Below are 15698 nucleotides of genomic sequence, written 5' to 3'. Positions count from 1 at the left end.
GCTCCGCTGCTGCCCACATGCACTGGATTATGGTGCGAGACCAGTTTTTGTAGGAAGTTTTTGCCAGGAAGTGCTGTTATTTATTTTTTTATATTCTGACACCTGGCAGGAAAATGAAAAGTCACTTAGCTGGTTTGTGGAGGTACTCCGTTAACTCAGATTTCCGTGGCGGCATTTAACAGTTTTGCTGTTTTCAACTATTTTAAATAAAGGTTGTTATAATGTTCATCAACAGTCATTCATTCATAATAACACGTTTCTATTCGTGCCCAATTTTAGCTTCTGCTTCCACATAACAAGCTCAGTTGAGCTGATGACATCAAGCTTAGTTGATCTGCTCTCTGATATTTGCGTTCATGTTGACCAAATTATTTGGTCGTGAGGTCAAGTCACATAACAGTCTTTCTTCACACGTCACAGTGGCCGTAGATTAGTTATGAGACTCAGATATTTCCAGAAGACTTTCCTCAAGGCATGATTTATTATCAATTGATTTATATTAATGAATTTTAAATAATTGATTCACTTTTGCAGAAATTGTGTCACGAGTCACATGTTAATCTGTAATTTAACAGCTTTTTCGTGTGAGAGATGTTCATGGTGGGTCCTGAGAATGTGCCAGCGATGTTGATCAATGACCTCTTGTGTCGAGGGGACTAAGGCGAGAGAGCGAAACCTATATTTGGAGACTGGCTATTGATCAAAGTGACAAAGAGGAGATGAACTGCTTGAGTGGGTGTAATGATCACATCTTCTTATCTGGTGTCTGCGGCTACATTAAAAATGTATCCTTTCATTTTTGTTTCATTACGGTATGGTCCAGTGGTAGATTGTTTAACCCTCTGGATGTGTACTAAAACTACCAGTATCAGATTATCAATACACATTATATACACAAAATAAATGTCTATCATGCAGGAAATAATTAGATTTAAATATATAAAAATTCCATTTATTTCAATCTCCACATTGAATTTCGTGACCTTAAGATGGCCTTGACCATTTTTTAAAGAATAATTGGAGCGAAGCATGTTATGAATCACAAATCGTTCATCTTTGATCTCTTCTTCTACTGGCATTTTAAAATACCATTGCCAGTGTGTTTTCAGTGTACATTTTTAGATGCGGTCATTAAAGTGCTGGGGGATAGCAGCGTGATGCCAATTAGGCCTACTTAACACCGCCTGTGTCGCTTTATTCATTGAAGCAGGGAAGTGCACCGTCAGATAATTAAGCAGGTCAAGTCTTTCATGGAGTTGCGTTCAGAGAAGAAGGCTGCATTGTGATGTTACAAGTTTTTTTCACTTTTTTTTTTTTTAAAGAAAACGCTAAACATTACTTTTACACACAACAATATTGTCAATGATCTGATATAAAAATAAAACACACCGTTTCATTCTTGGGAACAAGAACATATTCAAATGAACAGAAATCTCTTAAATCTTCTGTATTCTTACTAAGAATTGATTTCATTTATTTATTGTCTGTCTCTGGGACGGGCAAGAATCACACATAACTTGACCGTGTATTTTGTCAAGCTGACATGAAGATAAGCCTGAGAGTTCCTCTACAAAACTACCAAATAAGAAAAGTGAGATTTCAGTCATTAAAGTGTTCATTACGAGCCGAGTAGTATTCTGTGGCACAAACTGTGGAAATTTTTAAAAATGTAGATAATGTTTCAGATGAACTTATCAACACTTTCTAGAAGCCAAAAAAGGAACAAATTGTTAACATACAACTGCCCAGAAAGATTGAGAATAACAAAATGTCTTCTGTGACTTCTTTCACTCATTAAGACAATTGTAATATGCTTAGTATGGTGTCTGTGTATTGTAGGGACTGTCGAGGGATTATCACAATGCCAATACCTTTTTTAATGTTCTTTCAACGCACTTCCAACAAGCTCACAACATGCGGTTTCCATGTTCCATGTCTCTGACCTGTGGTCCCAGCCCCTCCCCCTGTGCTCCTTAAGGGGATTCAAAAGAGAGAGAGATAACTTAAATTTCCCAGAGGCTCTGTTTCATGACTTGCTTAATGAGTTTTTTTCTTTTCAAATGAATGACTGATGTGGCTTTGGGAAGTCTCCGTGGTTTCGTTCACCCTGTAAAATAACTACTGCAGACGTGCTTGCTTTGCCCCATTTATTAAAGCAAAAGACGCTACACCCCCATGACAACTGAGTGCAATTGTGAAGCAGGGACATTGGGAAAATGGCCTGGAAACAGCTGTTACCGGTTGCCTCTGATTTCCAAATCGCAGTTTCACAGAATTTCCCTCCCTGTGTCTCGTTGGCTACTGAGTGAGCTGGACAGTTTGTTATAGTGTTATCAGGTTAGTGCTGCAGGGCTCCGCCTGCAGAAAGTGAAATATGGTCGCCTGGTGGTCCTGCTTGTCTCTGACTAATGGCTTTTAACATGATTGAATTACTTAGTGTGGCCAGCTTTTTCGTAATAATGATGGAGAGGTTAATATGCGGCGTGTGGTCGGGCGCAATTGTTGAATACCCTGCTGAAACCAAGTTTTTAATTAAAAGGGGAAAAGTTGCAATATTTTCATTTTTTTGGGACACATTTTAGCTCTTCAAGATTTTTAATGTCTAACATACGTTGCTTAGTAGATTATTCCATGGCTCCATCCACAATAAAAACCAAGGGTATGGGCCTGCAGGTGTAAACAGGAAATAGATTGCTTGCTCCGTTACAGAAAATAAGATTATAGTAGACTTTCAGATTGAAATCTATTGCTTCATACTTAAGGTGTTATTATTTAATATACCTAATCAGACACATTTTGTCAAGTTTTAGCTTTATTTTTCTAACTCAAGGTTTCACTGTCACCCTCACACATCAAATTTAAGTTTACTAGACGGGCCAAGAAGTACATATATACGTTTTGTTCTTTTACAATGTCTGTGTGGACCTCACAATAAATGTGCAGGGACAAAGTAAGCATTGACAAGAAAAGTCCTACATTTTTCACCCTCGTCAAAGAAACGCAACTTGAGATTTCCGGCCTTTGGGCTTATAACACCGCTGGATTCAGTAATCGCTCCATTAACAGCTGCTTCTTGCACATGTGACCGTAGTAGAATTATCAAATGCCGACAGCTGCTGCTAGTAAAGACAACAAGGTCGACAATGGCTGTAATCGGTTGTGATCGTTGTTTTCCTCTGGGAAAGGCTCTGGGTTTAGGGGCGTGAACGCTGAGACCCTTTCAAGAAGCCCTCATGGGTTTCTACGTCATTGTTTTCAAATTTCTTTCCACAAGTGTTTTCTAAACGCTTGTGGTGCTTCAAAAATTTGCACATCACACTTTTTTTATTCGTAGCCTTTCACCTTTCTCTCAATTTCCTTACATTTGATTTGATCAAAGATTTTGAAACTTTATTGAAGTACAGTTTTAGATTAAGGAGATGATTACGTTAAATCATCCCTTTTTTTTACCACCTTTTTCAAGGACAAATCTACTATAATTTAGGCAACCAAGAACACTTTAACTGAACGGTCACTTCCCCCCCCCCCTCTAACTACACAAAGTGCATCAACTAATCCCACATGATGAGCAGAGCTGCAGGTGGAAAGGCCCACAGAGAGCGATGTGTGACACCATTAAGGCAGAGGAGGAGAAGGATGTCACAGGGTAACGCGTCTGAGTTGAGTTAGCCTTAAGGCAGGGGGTGTTTCATCAGGGAGCATGGCTAACCTCTGCATCCTGTCTCGATTTCCTGCTCTGTGAATCATGCCCGTCCCAGCAGACAGACAGACAGACAGACGGGTGGAGAGACAGACAGACAGACAGACAGACAGGCAGGCAGCCCACTCAGTGGAGCAGAAACACCAGGAGCTCAGCGGCTGCCATGGTTACACTCCTGGAGTCTCTCTGCTGCTCTCACTCTGTATGTTTTCTGTATGCATGTGTGCATGCATGTTCGTAGGTTTACTTTGGGAACCAAGAGCCTGGTCACTAAAATGAGAACGGTGCATAAATGATTTCAAAGTGGTGGTTTTTTTTAACAAGTTGAGCAGTCATATTCATGTTGTTTTTTTGTGTCAATCAAACACAATAAAATAAGTGTTACTTTCTTTTAACAAAGTGGTTTTTTTTTTGTTCGTGCTGGTCTAATCAATGTCTTTTTGATACTATATATAAAGTGACCATTTATAATGTTGCGCTCTCAATCCCCCACAATCATCTATCTTTTTTAAGTTTCATTCACCATTTTCCAAAAATATAAAAATAATATATTTCCAGGTTAAATACTCAATACTCCTATACAAGAAAATTATCAGTAGTAACAGTCTTTACTAACAATAATATAATTGCCCACATGTGTGCCAACATTGTGGGGATTTTAAACTAATAGGAAGAAGCTCTTGTCTTTCTTTTTTTTTATATACCTTGAAATGTTTCACTGTTTACCTTCTACTTTTTTCTTCGCAGGTCCATCGGATCATCACGGTCGATGGCATCAAGCGCACCGACAAGGACGACCCGGCGGCCAGCGAGGTGGGCTGGATGACCTCGGTCAAAGACTGGGCTGGAGTCATGATATCCGCTCAGACGCTGACGGGAAGAGTCCTGGTGAGTTCACACTTGGTCATCATCCTTGGCTTAATCTTTGATTGACATCTCGAGCTACTTGAGCCTACGTGTAGCGGGCCATCGGTTAAGACGTGAGCGGGATGAAGCGTGACAGCCGGTCCTGATTTCTCATGAAACGAAGGGGCTCCCTCATGTATTTGTCAATAAAAGAATGTGGTGAAACGCCCGTCTTTTGATACAGGCCGCAGGATGAGCTCTAACCACACTCGCTTAAATTACCATGTTATTTATTTCTGCTCGTCTGATGCACAAATACACCGTTTTGAAGTGCATATCGCGGTGGCTCGTCTCTTAGACAGAGAGGATGACCCATCAAAACAAAGCCAGGGGAAATAGATGAGAGATTTAAAGTGTATTAAGGTCAAACACCCATAATGCCCTCCGATAGCAGAGAGAAACAGATCCAGAAGAACAGAAGGAGGGACATGTACAGTTTACCAATTGCATTCGGCCAGCTCGGGGTGGTTGCCATGGCACCCGGTGTGTCTGTTGACAGTGTCGTGTGGAGAACTCGTGCCTCTTGGACCACATGTTATTACGTCCTCTTTCGTGCTGTCGGCTGGGACGTGGTCTGGTCAAGGACACTTTCAGCATTTCTGCTGCATTTTATTCTTTTTTCCTCTCTTTATTTCACAAGAGGGTTTCACGATTTGGATGCAAGTGCTTGAAAATACAACAGTGGGTTTGAGGAGCGATGGAATGAAATGGCATGAGTGGGAGCGCCATGCCAAGGCTTGCCGCAGTGCTTGGGGCTGATCCCACTTTCACCCGTCCCACTATATGTGGCGCAGCATCGGTGCATGCATGCAGGTTGTTAATCATGGATGCACACTCAATCATAATGGTTTGATTTGGAATATTAACTTATTACTTGTGTGTTGGGGAGGGGGTGTGGTGGCTGCAGTTGTTGTAAACAAAAATGATTCATTTAAAAGGTCTCCTACTGTGACAAACGCTTACATTTTTAAAGTACGTGCTTTACCCATAAACTGTGCATCACGTCATGTCTGATAATGTTCCTGCTTTTGGTTTACGTTACCTTTTAAAACACAGCGGAGTGAAGCATTTGTTGTTGTTGTTGCGATGATGTTTGTAGCCGTAGGTTTCTGCAAGGAGGTGATTAATACCGCGAATGGAACAACTCCCTATTTGGGCTAAAAACAACCCATTTTCTTCATCTTCTTCCTACAAATGTCACATGAAACTGTGATGACTCAGGTTCTCCCCACGGCATCGTCGCTTAGTCGGTGAGGCGCATAGATGCTAGTGATGGTTAACGGTGACAGCGACACACTGCTAGCCGAAGCGTGACATTAGCTTGACTGCCGTCCTGAGTTCCTTGTTTTTTTCCTTTGAACGACCGGCACTCCCTTCGGTTTACATGCGTGTTTGCACGCGTGCATGCAGCTCAAGTGCCCTGTCTCAATGATGGCTTGACACACAACTGTGCAGCGAGCTCTGGTCTGTAACCATGGCAACTGCAGCAACACGGCAGATGTGTGTTTTCTATGTCAGCCTGTTGAGGGGGCACATTAAAGCCTATTCCCAGGCCTTTACCAAAGAGTATGGCATGCATTTTAATGGGGTGTGTGTGTGTGTGTGTGTGTGTGTGTGTGGGGGGGGGGGGGGGGGGGGGTGCTGGTGCTGCTATTCCCACATCCTCACCCACGTTGTTGTTGTCTTTAAAAACATTTTAGCAAGCAGCCTGTTTGCTCTTGAGATATGGTGAAACTGATTTTTACTCCAGGGGTTTATTGTGCACCTGTTTTAAAACTTGCACCTTTTTAGTTAAGCGCAGTATTTTAATTTCCCTTTTTTTATACTGAGGAGTAGAAAATTCCATCGACTCGGTTATTCTCATGTGAATCCAAGCGAAATGTGAGTTCTCTAATTATTTTGTCCAATTAAACTTGCTTACATTATCAAGAGTGAATGTGGATGCAGGCAATGGAAATTCCGACATGGATTATGCAAAAAAACTGAGCTCAGCTCCAGGATGCCTGCAATATCGGGCAATTGTGATGTAGGATCAGTCAAGCAGACATTGTTTGATGTCTGCATACTCATCATACTCAGTTATCTACAGTATCTCTTCTCAGTTCACAATGATGATTAAAGGGAGAAAAATTAAAGCTACTTACATTTGTTTTAGGATGCTTTTTTACTGGTGCTCATTCACCAGTTGAACCTTACAAAGTAACACTGTGGTGACAAAACGCAAAGGACTAAATTCGAAATATATCTAACAATCATAAATCTTACATTTCTGATAAATGCTTGTTAATTACCCCAAGAAGAGAAGTTAACTTTATACTAACGGAGAGCCGAATAAACATGAAACAAAGAGCTCTTCGAACAATCTCTGCAACAAAGTTTGAGAAGCTCTTAAATGTTTAAAGTGCAGAGGTTTATGCTTTCATAATCTCTTTTCTCTAATCTGACCTTTCAGTATTAAGCTCAGCAATTGGCGCACGGCACGCTTCAGCCAAATGTCATCCCTGCTCCACATTGAGCCGCCTGCCTCTGGCCGTGAACGTTGAGTGACAAACAGGTGCAGTCTCCGCTGTGGAAGGCCCGGAGGCCAGTTGTTCGCTTGCCTGGCTGGCCTCGCATCTCGGCAGATTGTAAAAGATCAAACCTCGCCTTCGGGGCTATTTGATTAGCTGGGAGGGCTCGTGCTGATGACCTTTAAGCCTGTGAAGGTTTATCCGCTGGAGATCGGCGCTCATCTCCCGACATGAAGCAGGAAAAGCGGAGTCCTTGGGATCCTTCTCTAATTTCCGATCAGCTGAATGCAGGGACATGGTTTCCCTTCAGATTGGGGACACGCGAGGATCCCATCTGTCACTTTGTGCATTATTGCGTTCCCCCTCCCCCAGCAGTCTCTATTGCATCATACAAGATCGTCAGTGCTATTTATCAAGATTGTCATCACATCACTGTTTGCTCTCGTCAAAACAAACCCAACTCGCTCTGGGGGTTGAACAGGTGGCTGCAGCTTGTGCCTACAAACTCAGCGGGCCTCCTGTAATATCACGCGTCTATTTCCTGTTCAGTCGCGCTTCCCTTGGGAATGCAATTGTTGAGACATTGTTGAGGTGACGGAGTCTGAGGTTAGCGTATTCTGGGCAATATTTCTTAAATGGTGGGATCTCTCTGAGTGACATTTTAGCACACGTGAGCCCGGTTGGGGGGAGGCTGGGATGTTGCAAAGCTATTATTCTGGGCAGAGAACGGTTTTCTATTAATGGAAGCACAGAGCTGCCCTCTGGCACCATTCAGTTTGCACTCGTCGCCCCCCTCCAACCTCAATCACCGTCACAAGTCGCACAGAGTTGGGGGGTGTCAGGCTGAATTGTCTCCGATTGTTTAATGTTAGGGTTAGGGTTAGTGAACTTTGCTTTTTTGCTGCAGTTTAACCTCCCTTTATTTTAAGGGTTCTGGCGCAGTCTCTCCCGGTCTCAAGTCAGGATAAGTAAGGACAATTAGAAGACCATACATCTTTTCTAAGAACACAAATAATTCCCACTAAATAATTAATTCCCATGCAGATTCATTGGCGGTTCTTAATACAACTGCGAACCCTTTAAGTATAACGTCTACTGATTTATAAAACTAACATTTGTATTCTTGGTTTGCCCGAATTGCAACTTTGAGAAGAAGCCAGGTGTGTGGGGAGCTATTGGAGAAAGATCAGACATCTAGTGGAACACTTTCTTTTTCGGCCCGTCCTGAACCATTAGCGGTTCAAAAGGCCTCTTCAGCCACTTCTTGGTAATCATTACCATCTGCCAGACAAAAAGTGGCGCAGATTACGAGTCGCCCCGGGGGGGCCAAACATGTGGAGGATGTCCTGCCGGATGAAAGGGTGAACGAGTCGCTTTTGTCTGGACCGCCGTCTGGATTTGATGTCCTCCGGCAGCAGCACCAGGAGAGCCAGGAGCTCTGAATGTAATTATAGGTGGGCCGGAAGGGTACTTCCAGCAGGAGGATAAAGTCTCCTCCTCCTCCGAGCCGCGGCATTCGCGCCACTACACGGAGAAGCTCTTTGACTGATGAAATCGTAAAATAAGAGAGATTTCGCGACAACGCCGATCGACTCACGGCTTCAAAGAGTGACGTCGTTTTTTTTTTTATGCACGTGGCAGATATTCTACCGACGTGCCAAGGACACGAGGCCACAGGCCACCTGTGGACGTTGGTGCCGGCGGGGATCGTGTGTTGCTCTCGCCGAGTGAACAACGCGGGAGCGTCACTCAGCCCTCCGCCCGCCTCCGAGGCTGCCGCTATTTTGGGGTGGCAGCAGCTGCCGGGCCGGTTTTTGTCCGGGCCTCGCAGGGGGAAACAATGCCATGTGAAGCTCAAGTTATTCAGCTGCTTTTGTTGTACCAGGTTGAACCAAAGAACACCTTATTAAGTCTTCTCAGTCCATGATTGAGTTTAATGAGCTAATGAAGTCTAATGAAACCGAGCGCAGTAAGAATATGTCTTTTCTTTTATCTTACAAAAAACAACAGAGAATCACAGGTCGACATTTATTTGTATTAAAACTGCATATACATATATTCTACCCTACAGTTAAAACATTGAAACATATAGACCCACTTACACACAAAATGAATGAACATGTTTTGCAGTTTTTCCTTAAAAGGGAATAGGTTTTTCTTATTATGGTGAGCCAGCCACGAATCATCCTGTCAAAGTTGGATATTCTTTTTTGATACTATGGATCATAAACTAGATGAACTGACGTTGGTGCCAATTAGCAAATGCTAACACACTAAACTAAGACTGTGAACATGGCTAACATTGTAAAGCACCACTGTGCAGAGGTGTGGACTCGAGTCATGTGACTTGGACTCGAGTCAGACTCGAGTCATGAATTTGATGACTTGAGACTCGACTCGGCAAAACGTACAAAGACTTGCAACTCGACTTGGACTTGAACACCGATGACTCGTGACTTGACTTGGACTCGAGCCTTTTGACTCGAGAAGACTTGCTACTTCCCATGAAAACTGGGGGAAAACATTTTCACACCACCGCGCCGCTCTGTTTATCTGCATCTGTCAAAAAAATGTGCGCCACCTGTATGCAGAGAGCGCGCGCTGCCTGCACAACATCCAATCACTGCAGTCCATTTGACCGTATCAACGAGACAGCTCGTTAATGGTTACAAAAATCGGGATTTTTGAACCCGGATTCAGACTCCGATGGAAATCCTCGCCAACATTATGTCAACGTCCGTTTTAAAGTAGTGTAATGAGCTGAGTTAAAGTTATTAGTTAATCAGTTATGCAGATGTTGCATGTGTTCACGTTATGCTCCGTTACCAGCTGTAGTTACGCGAGACAACCCGAGTTTTGGGGGGCCGTGTATGCGGAAGTGTTCGTTCGGCGTGGTGACGGCCAACAGTGACCGAAGTTGAGTTGTTTTATATAAATAAATGCAGCGGAGTTGCAAGCCAGTCATCGCCTCCTTATTTACGCTGCAGCATTGGGGTGAGCGTTACAGTACTATAACACAGTCACAGTCGATCCACCATTACCCTTCCCTTCGTAGTCTAGGTCTGTGAGGCAGCGCACCATCACCCAGGGTTCCCCGTCCCCACTATAATAAAATGACTCGAAATGACTCGAAACTGAAATGGTACGACTTGTGACTCGACTTGAGACTTGTTGGCTTAGACTTGTGACTCGACTTGGGACTTGCTTCGTCTTTGACTCGACTTGACTCGGGACTCGAGGGCAATGACTTGAGACTTGCTTGTGACTTGCCTAACAGTGACTTGATCCCACCTCTGCCACTGTGCCAAAGCAGCTTCACAGCGCTGTCTTTTAGAAAAAAACTTTTTCAGACCCTGGTGCATAATTAGCTGCTCATTTGCATTTTCCTTTCAATTTTTCTTTTCATTCCATATGAACAGGATCATTTTTCTGAGCTGTAAATTTGCCCAAAAGGTCCTCATTAACTGTGGCGGTCAGCTTTTTGCTGATGAATCTGCTCTTTCCAAGTGATCCAAACATTTAAGGTTAGAAATCTTAAAGATTATATGGCTGAATTCATCCAGCCCAATTCTAATAAAGAATGTGGTAGTGGGGAGATGAGCCTTTACTAATTTGGAAGTTCTCTTTTTGGCAGACCCATTTTTTTTTTAGCGGGATCCCATTTGGCACAAACAATGGCGAGTATAATTAGCTTTGTGGAGCAGCGTCATATTCAGAGAGCAGGAAAAAATGTGAGAGATTTGCGATAACATCTTTCCCTGCTCCAGAAATCCAAATCACGGGGTGTATTACAATAAGAAATCCTCAACTGTTTTTTTTCACTACTTACCAAAATGTCCCCGCCATCCTTAAAAATGACTTGCAGCTCCCACAGTTACATTAATGTCCAGCTTCAAGGGAGCAGAATTTTACATTTTCACCCAGGATTGAAATTTCCGTTTCCATTGTTAGTGCAAGGAGGGGTTTCTCTGTTCGAACCCCTCCACCCTCAAAACGTGCCTGAGCGGTGAGTCATCATTGTGCTCCAATCAGCTCACTTCAAGCCCACCGATAGACATCACAGAAGTTTTTTTTTTTCTTAAACAAAAGTGTCTATTTATGTCTATTAGTTGTTGTCTATTTGTTTGTGTCTTTCTCTTGCTTTCACAATTTTGAGACACAATTTCAGCTGAGACAGACAGCGAGGAGACCCAGCCGGGCCCCTCCCTTCCCAAGCTGTTTGCGCCTCACTGTAAAACTGGTTGGGCTGCTTCCAGGATGGCTTAAATCGTGGCTTACCCACCATCGGATTTGAGGTTTTATCCCCCACGTTTTGATCGTGAGTATTTTGGTAGCTGAACAACGCACACTGTACACCTAAGTCTAGTTCATAATAAATGAGAAGATACCGCTGTTGTCTAATGAAAGTACTTTTTTTTTTATTAATCCTGTCGTATGAAATATATTTCAAACTGTATCCTGAATAGACTTCATCGAGCGAGACATTCCTGTGGGCTTGACCTAAAAATGTTTCATGGATATAGCGTTGTTGTCACAGCTCTGAGGGGGATGTCTTCATTGCTCACTGTGAAAGAGCTTCAGGTTTTGGGTTGCGTATAGTTACATTGCAACCTATATGACATGAAACACAAGCCGAGCACCTCTTTGTAGCTGCCAAGCGTTTAAAGGAGGATCCCCTTTCTAAGAGTTCATATTCCCTTATTGTTGTTTTTTTTCTGTCCCTAATGGTCAGAAAACAAATATAAAGCTGCTGTCATCGCTGCTTTAGCTCTATTGAAAATATATTATTACTGTATTTTGTGTCAAAAGCAGTGCTGCTGAAGTATGCATGTTTGGTCTTCTGTAGAATTGAGCTGTCCTGTTTGGAGGCAGAACTGTTTTGTCACGCTGCCTGTCTTTAGATCCAAACATTTTGAAAAGAAATAGGATGTTGTAGTTTGAATTTTTCACTTAGTTACTCAATAACCCCTTTGCCCCCCTTCTTGCTCTTTTGGCTTGTTTTTTTTTCTTGTTAGTGGAAGACGAAATGTTTGAACAAGAGAATCCAAACATACTCGGCGAGCATGCCCTAATTGGGGGGTTATTCCTCTAAACATAAAAAGCTGCTCGGCTCATCACAATGTCGTACAAACAGTTTAAGGGTGAGGCCGCTGCACACGTCCGGCCTCCTCTGCAGGACCCTGTGACTCACTGCGGTCATTCTCCACTTTACTGTCATCAAATGCATAACAAACCTATGCTTTAGCAGACGCGTTCTGTCCCTGAAAACAAGGCTTTAAAAAAAACCGGATCATGGCTTTACAGACCTCTGAACTCTTGGGTTACCAGTGGAAACCAGCAGCAGCCTGTTACTCCAGTGCACTGAGCAGCGCTCATTAGAGGTGTGTGTTGATGTTGGGTAAAGGAGTGAATCAGGAAGCGTGAGTGGCTTTAGAGCCCCTGCAGGCCCGTCCATTCTCTGGAGTGTGATGCTTGTAACACTCGTTTTCCTACCAGGCTTCCTGCACTAAAGGCTAGGGGACATATACATAAAACCAGGTGTACTTGGTCATTTAAAAAGGATATTTCTGAGTTAGGTAAAATAACAAAAAGGCTTGTGAGAAAAGGGGGCCAATGGGTGCCGTGTAAATCAAAAACATCACTCTGGTTCTGGCAGCCGCCCTCAGCTGCAACCAGTCAGGCCATTTAAGCTGGCGGGCCCTCCAATGCCATCCTCAGATTGGCTGGGAGTCTTCTAGGCGGGTCTTCCATCGTCCATCCAATGTGCGGCGTGGGAGGTTACAGCCTGCTTGACATACCTCCCATTTCCCCACACGAGGTTGCCGTCGGCAGCCGTAACAGTCCCAAAAAGATACATAGGATTTATACTGTAATTTGGACAGCAGCTGCTGGGGAATGTTCACTGGGTTATTTTTGACCCTCTCTTTACTAAAACAGTGTTAATAACTATGAGATCAACACACACACACACTCTCTGACGATGTGTGTTGGAGAAAAGGATATATTACATATAAATATATGAAAATACTAAACTAAGCATTTTATTATTGTTATTTTTATCTGGCTTAGAGTCAGTTAAACATGTCAGTTAAAGATTATACAAAACGTAAGATGATAGATTTAAGTTCTCTGGAATCCTAAGTACATATTCCCTCTTTGAATGGTGTCAGCTTGAGAACGTATAAACAGTTTGTAGTTTGAAATAGAAAAGCCCCAGACACTTAAGTATTTTCCACGCAGGCTTTGTCCCTCGTGTGCCATGTTGGTCTCTATGGCAGACGACGGCGCCTTTTTGCTTCATCCTTCGCTGTCCCTCTGCTGCTGAACGGCGCCTGTGCCTCCGTGCAGGCATGGAAACTTCTAATGAGCAATTAGAAACTGCTGTACCAGGGACTTAAATATAGTGCCTTCTTTAGCCACCATCGAGTGCTGTTTGTTTCAACTGTATAAATCAGGGGCTGTGTAATAGCTTAGGGCAAAACAAAATCAACAGAACAGGAAGAAACAAACAAGGCTGAAGGTGTAGCGGAAAGATAACTCAATGACTTGGTGACAATGTTGTACTTCCTGTTACAGCCCTCAAAGCCTTCAAATTGTTGGAGATGAAGTTGGTCTGAGCTGGAACGCCACAGGTCCAGCGCTTTGCCTTCACAACACAAACCTCCCTGCAATGTGAGGTGAAACGAGGGCAAAGTGAATAACAAGAGACACTAGACAACACTCGCCTGAAATGTGTCAGCGTTGTTATTTTGGTACATCTCTCTGGTAAAAAGGCTTGTCGAACTGTTATCCACAAAAGTAAATTCATCTTAAGCCTAATCAAGCAGTCAGGTATGTCTTTTTCATACGTACACAGGCAGTAAATTAGTTTTTGAACCCATTTGGTTTCTTTTTGACTGTTCAAGGTTGTTAAGATCTTTGGACCGTGATCGATATGAGTGTCTCCACTTTAACATGGCGACCTTTTTAGGATTTCATTTCTTCTGTTTTTTACATCCATCAATACATCAAATCAGTGGATTGTTGTGACATGGGTGTAGGTCAGGCAATTTTATTGCTGGCGGTATCTTAAATGTCAGAAAAGACATTTCTTTTCCATTTTTGGTCAATCCGGGTTGTTGTTTCCCCATTGGAAGAGGATGCATTAGGAGTGAGGATGTTGTCACTGAATGGCACGTCGATCCCTTTGAACGCTGGCAGTGATCCCTAATGATGAGGAAATGGCTGCATGCTTCTCCACAGGAAGCCTGCAAGACAAAAAAAAAAAAAAAGAATCTGCTTTTAGTGACGAGAGGAGAGAAATCCCTTAAACCAACCGATTTTACTCCTAAGTGTGACAGTCACATGCACAAAAGAGAAGGGTACTCATCCTGGGTAATATTCTGACTGATGCAGTACAAGCCTGAATATAATATTCAATCAGTCGGGGGAGGTTTTCCTTTCAGAGAGAAGGGGAATCATTCAGTTGAGTTAAATTAAATCCAGTTTTCAGCTTCAAAGTACTCCAGGGACGACTGTCTCCACATGCAGCGGCACATTGCAAACGGGCCCTCCCAGTAACGCATTCACCACACGTCTATGCCGCACCAGAGATGCGGCTACATCTAAGCTAACATTCATGTTTACATTCCCTGAAAGCCTCAAATTGAAAAGCTTAATCAATATGAACTTTTTTCACGTCGCACAGCTAATATTTACTTAAGCTCACAATGTTCCAATGAAATGGGCGTCACAGTTGTATCTGTTTATCACAGAGGTTTACGATGTCGCGAGGGAGGATTTAACCACTCTGGAAAATTATGATAGGGATTTTATTATTTCATTACTACCAGCAACAGTCGACAAGTAAACACAGAAATGCAGTCATCAGACAACCTAAAACTTCCGGATGTATTAGTTGGCAAATGGTGCATTTCATTTCCTTTTTTTTAAATTCTCCTTTTTATCTTTTCTCTGTCTCCTTTCTGTCTAGGTCTCATTGACCTTTTGACCTCGCTTAGCATATCTGATAGGTGTGGTCTGAGGGAAAATGGATACTGGTGTACACTTTGTTGCACATAAGGAAAGAAATGCGAGAAACTTTTCGCAAGGTGTAAAGATGCATGAGTCAGTAATGCCATAAAACCTGGAAGAAAAAAAGGATGTACTATCTCTATCATTCTGCAGTTATGAGCCTCTGTGGTCCAACATGGTCACTGGGCTGCTGATCACTCTGATGTCCCTGATAAAGGAGAGGGATGAAGAAGGAATCTCTCTGACAGGGTCACACATACTTTTGCAGACTGGCCCACTAGACCCGTCCAGCTCTGTGTCCTTCAGCTTTGCTCTTTTTTTTGCCTCGGTCGTGCATCGCTAGATCGCTTAAACGGCCCGTGCACGGTCAGAATGACACACGATGAGCTACTTTCTTACCACACACGTCTGGGGATTATATAATATTTATCATCCTTCTGCTGCTGCCGTCACCGACTCGGCCCATAATGAAATCTGATTGTCTTCTTATCTGATGATGAGTAATGTGACACTTTCTGCCAGAATAAGATCAAGTATTTTAGTATTATACATCTGCTCCATTTATTATT

At 42.9% G+C, this 15698-nt stretch overlaps 1 protein-coding gene across 13 annotated transcripts in view; it reads left to right on the top strand.

Moving 5' to 3' along the window:
* The window catches only part of LOC119213001 (calcium-activated potassium channel subunit alpha-1a-like), a 63772-nt gene that overhangs the window by 4197 nt on the left and 43877 nt on the right, over positions 1-15698 (top strand). For all 13 annotated transcript variants that reach the window (XM_062560141.1, XM_037463971.2, XM_062560142.1 and 10 more), the window contains exon 2: positions 4448-4588. In XM_062560141.1, coding sequence (XP_062416125.1) covers positions 4448-4588 — 141 coding nt within the window. The remainder of the gene's footprint in view (positions 1-4447; positions 4589-15698) is intronic.

This window comes from Pungitius pungitius, chromosome 21 (genome assembly GCF_949316345.1).
Source record: "Pungitius pungitius chromosome 21, fPunPun2.1, whole genome shotgun sequence".
Lineage (NCBI taxonomy): Eukaryota > Metazoa > Chordata > Actinopteri > Perciformes > Gasterosteidae > Pungitius > Pungitius pungitius.
Note: the sequence above shows the minus strand (reverse complement) of the source record. Positions and strands in the feature narration are given on the sequence as shown.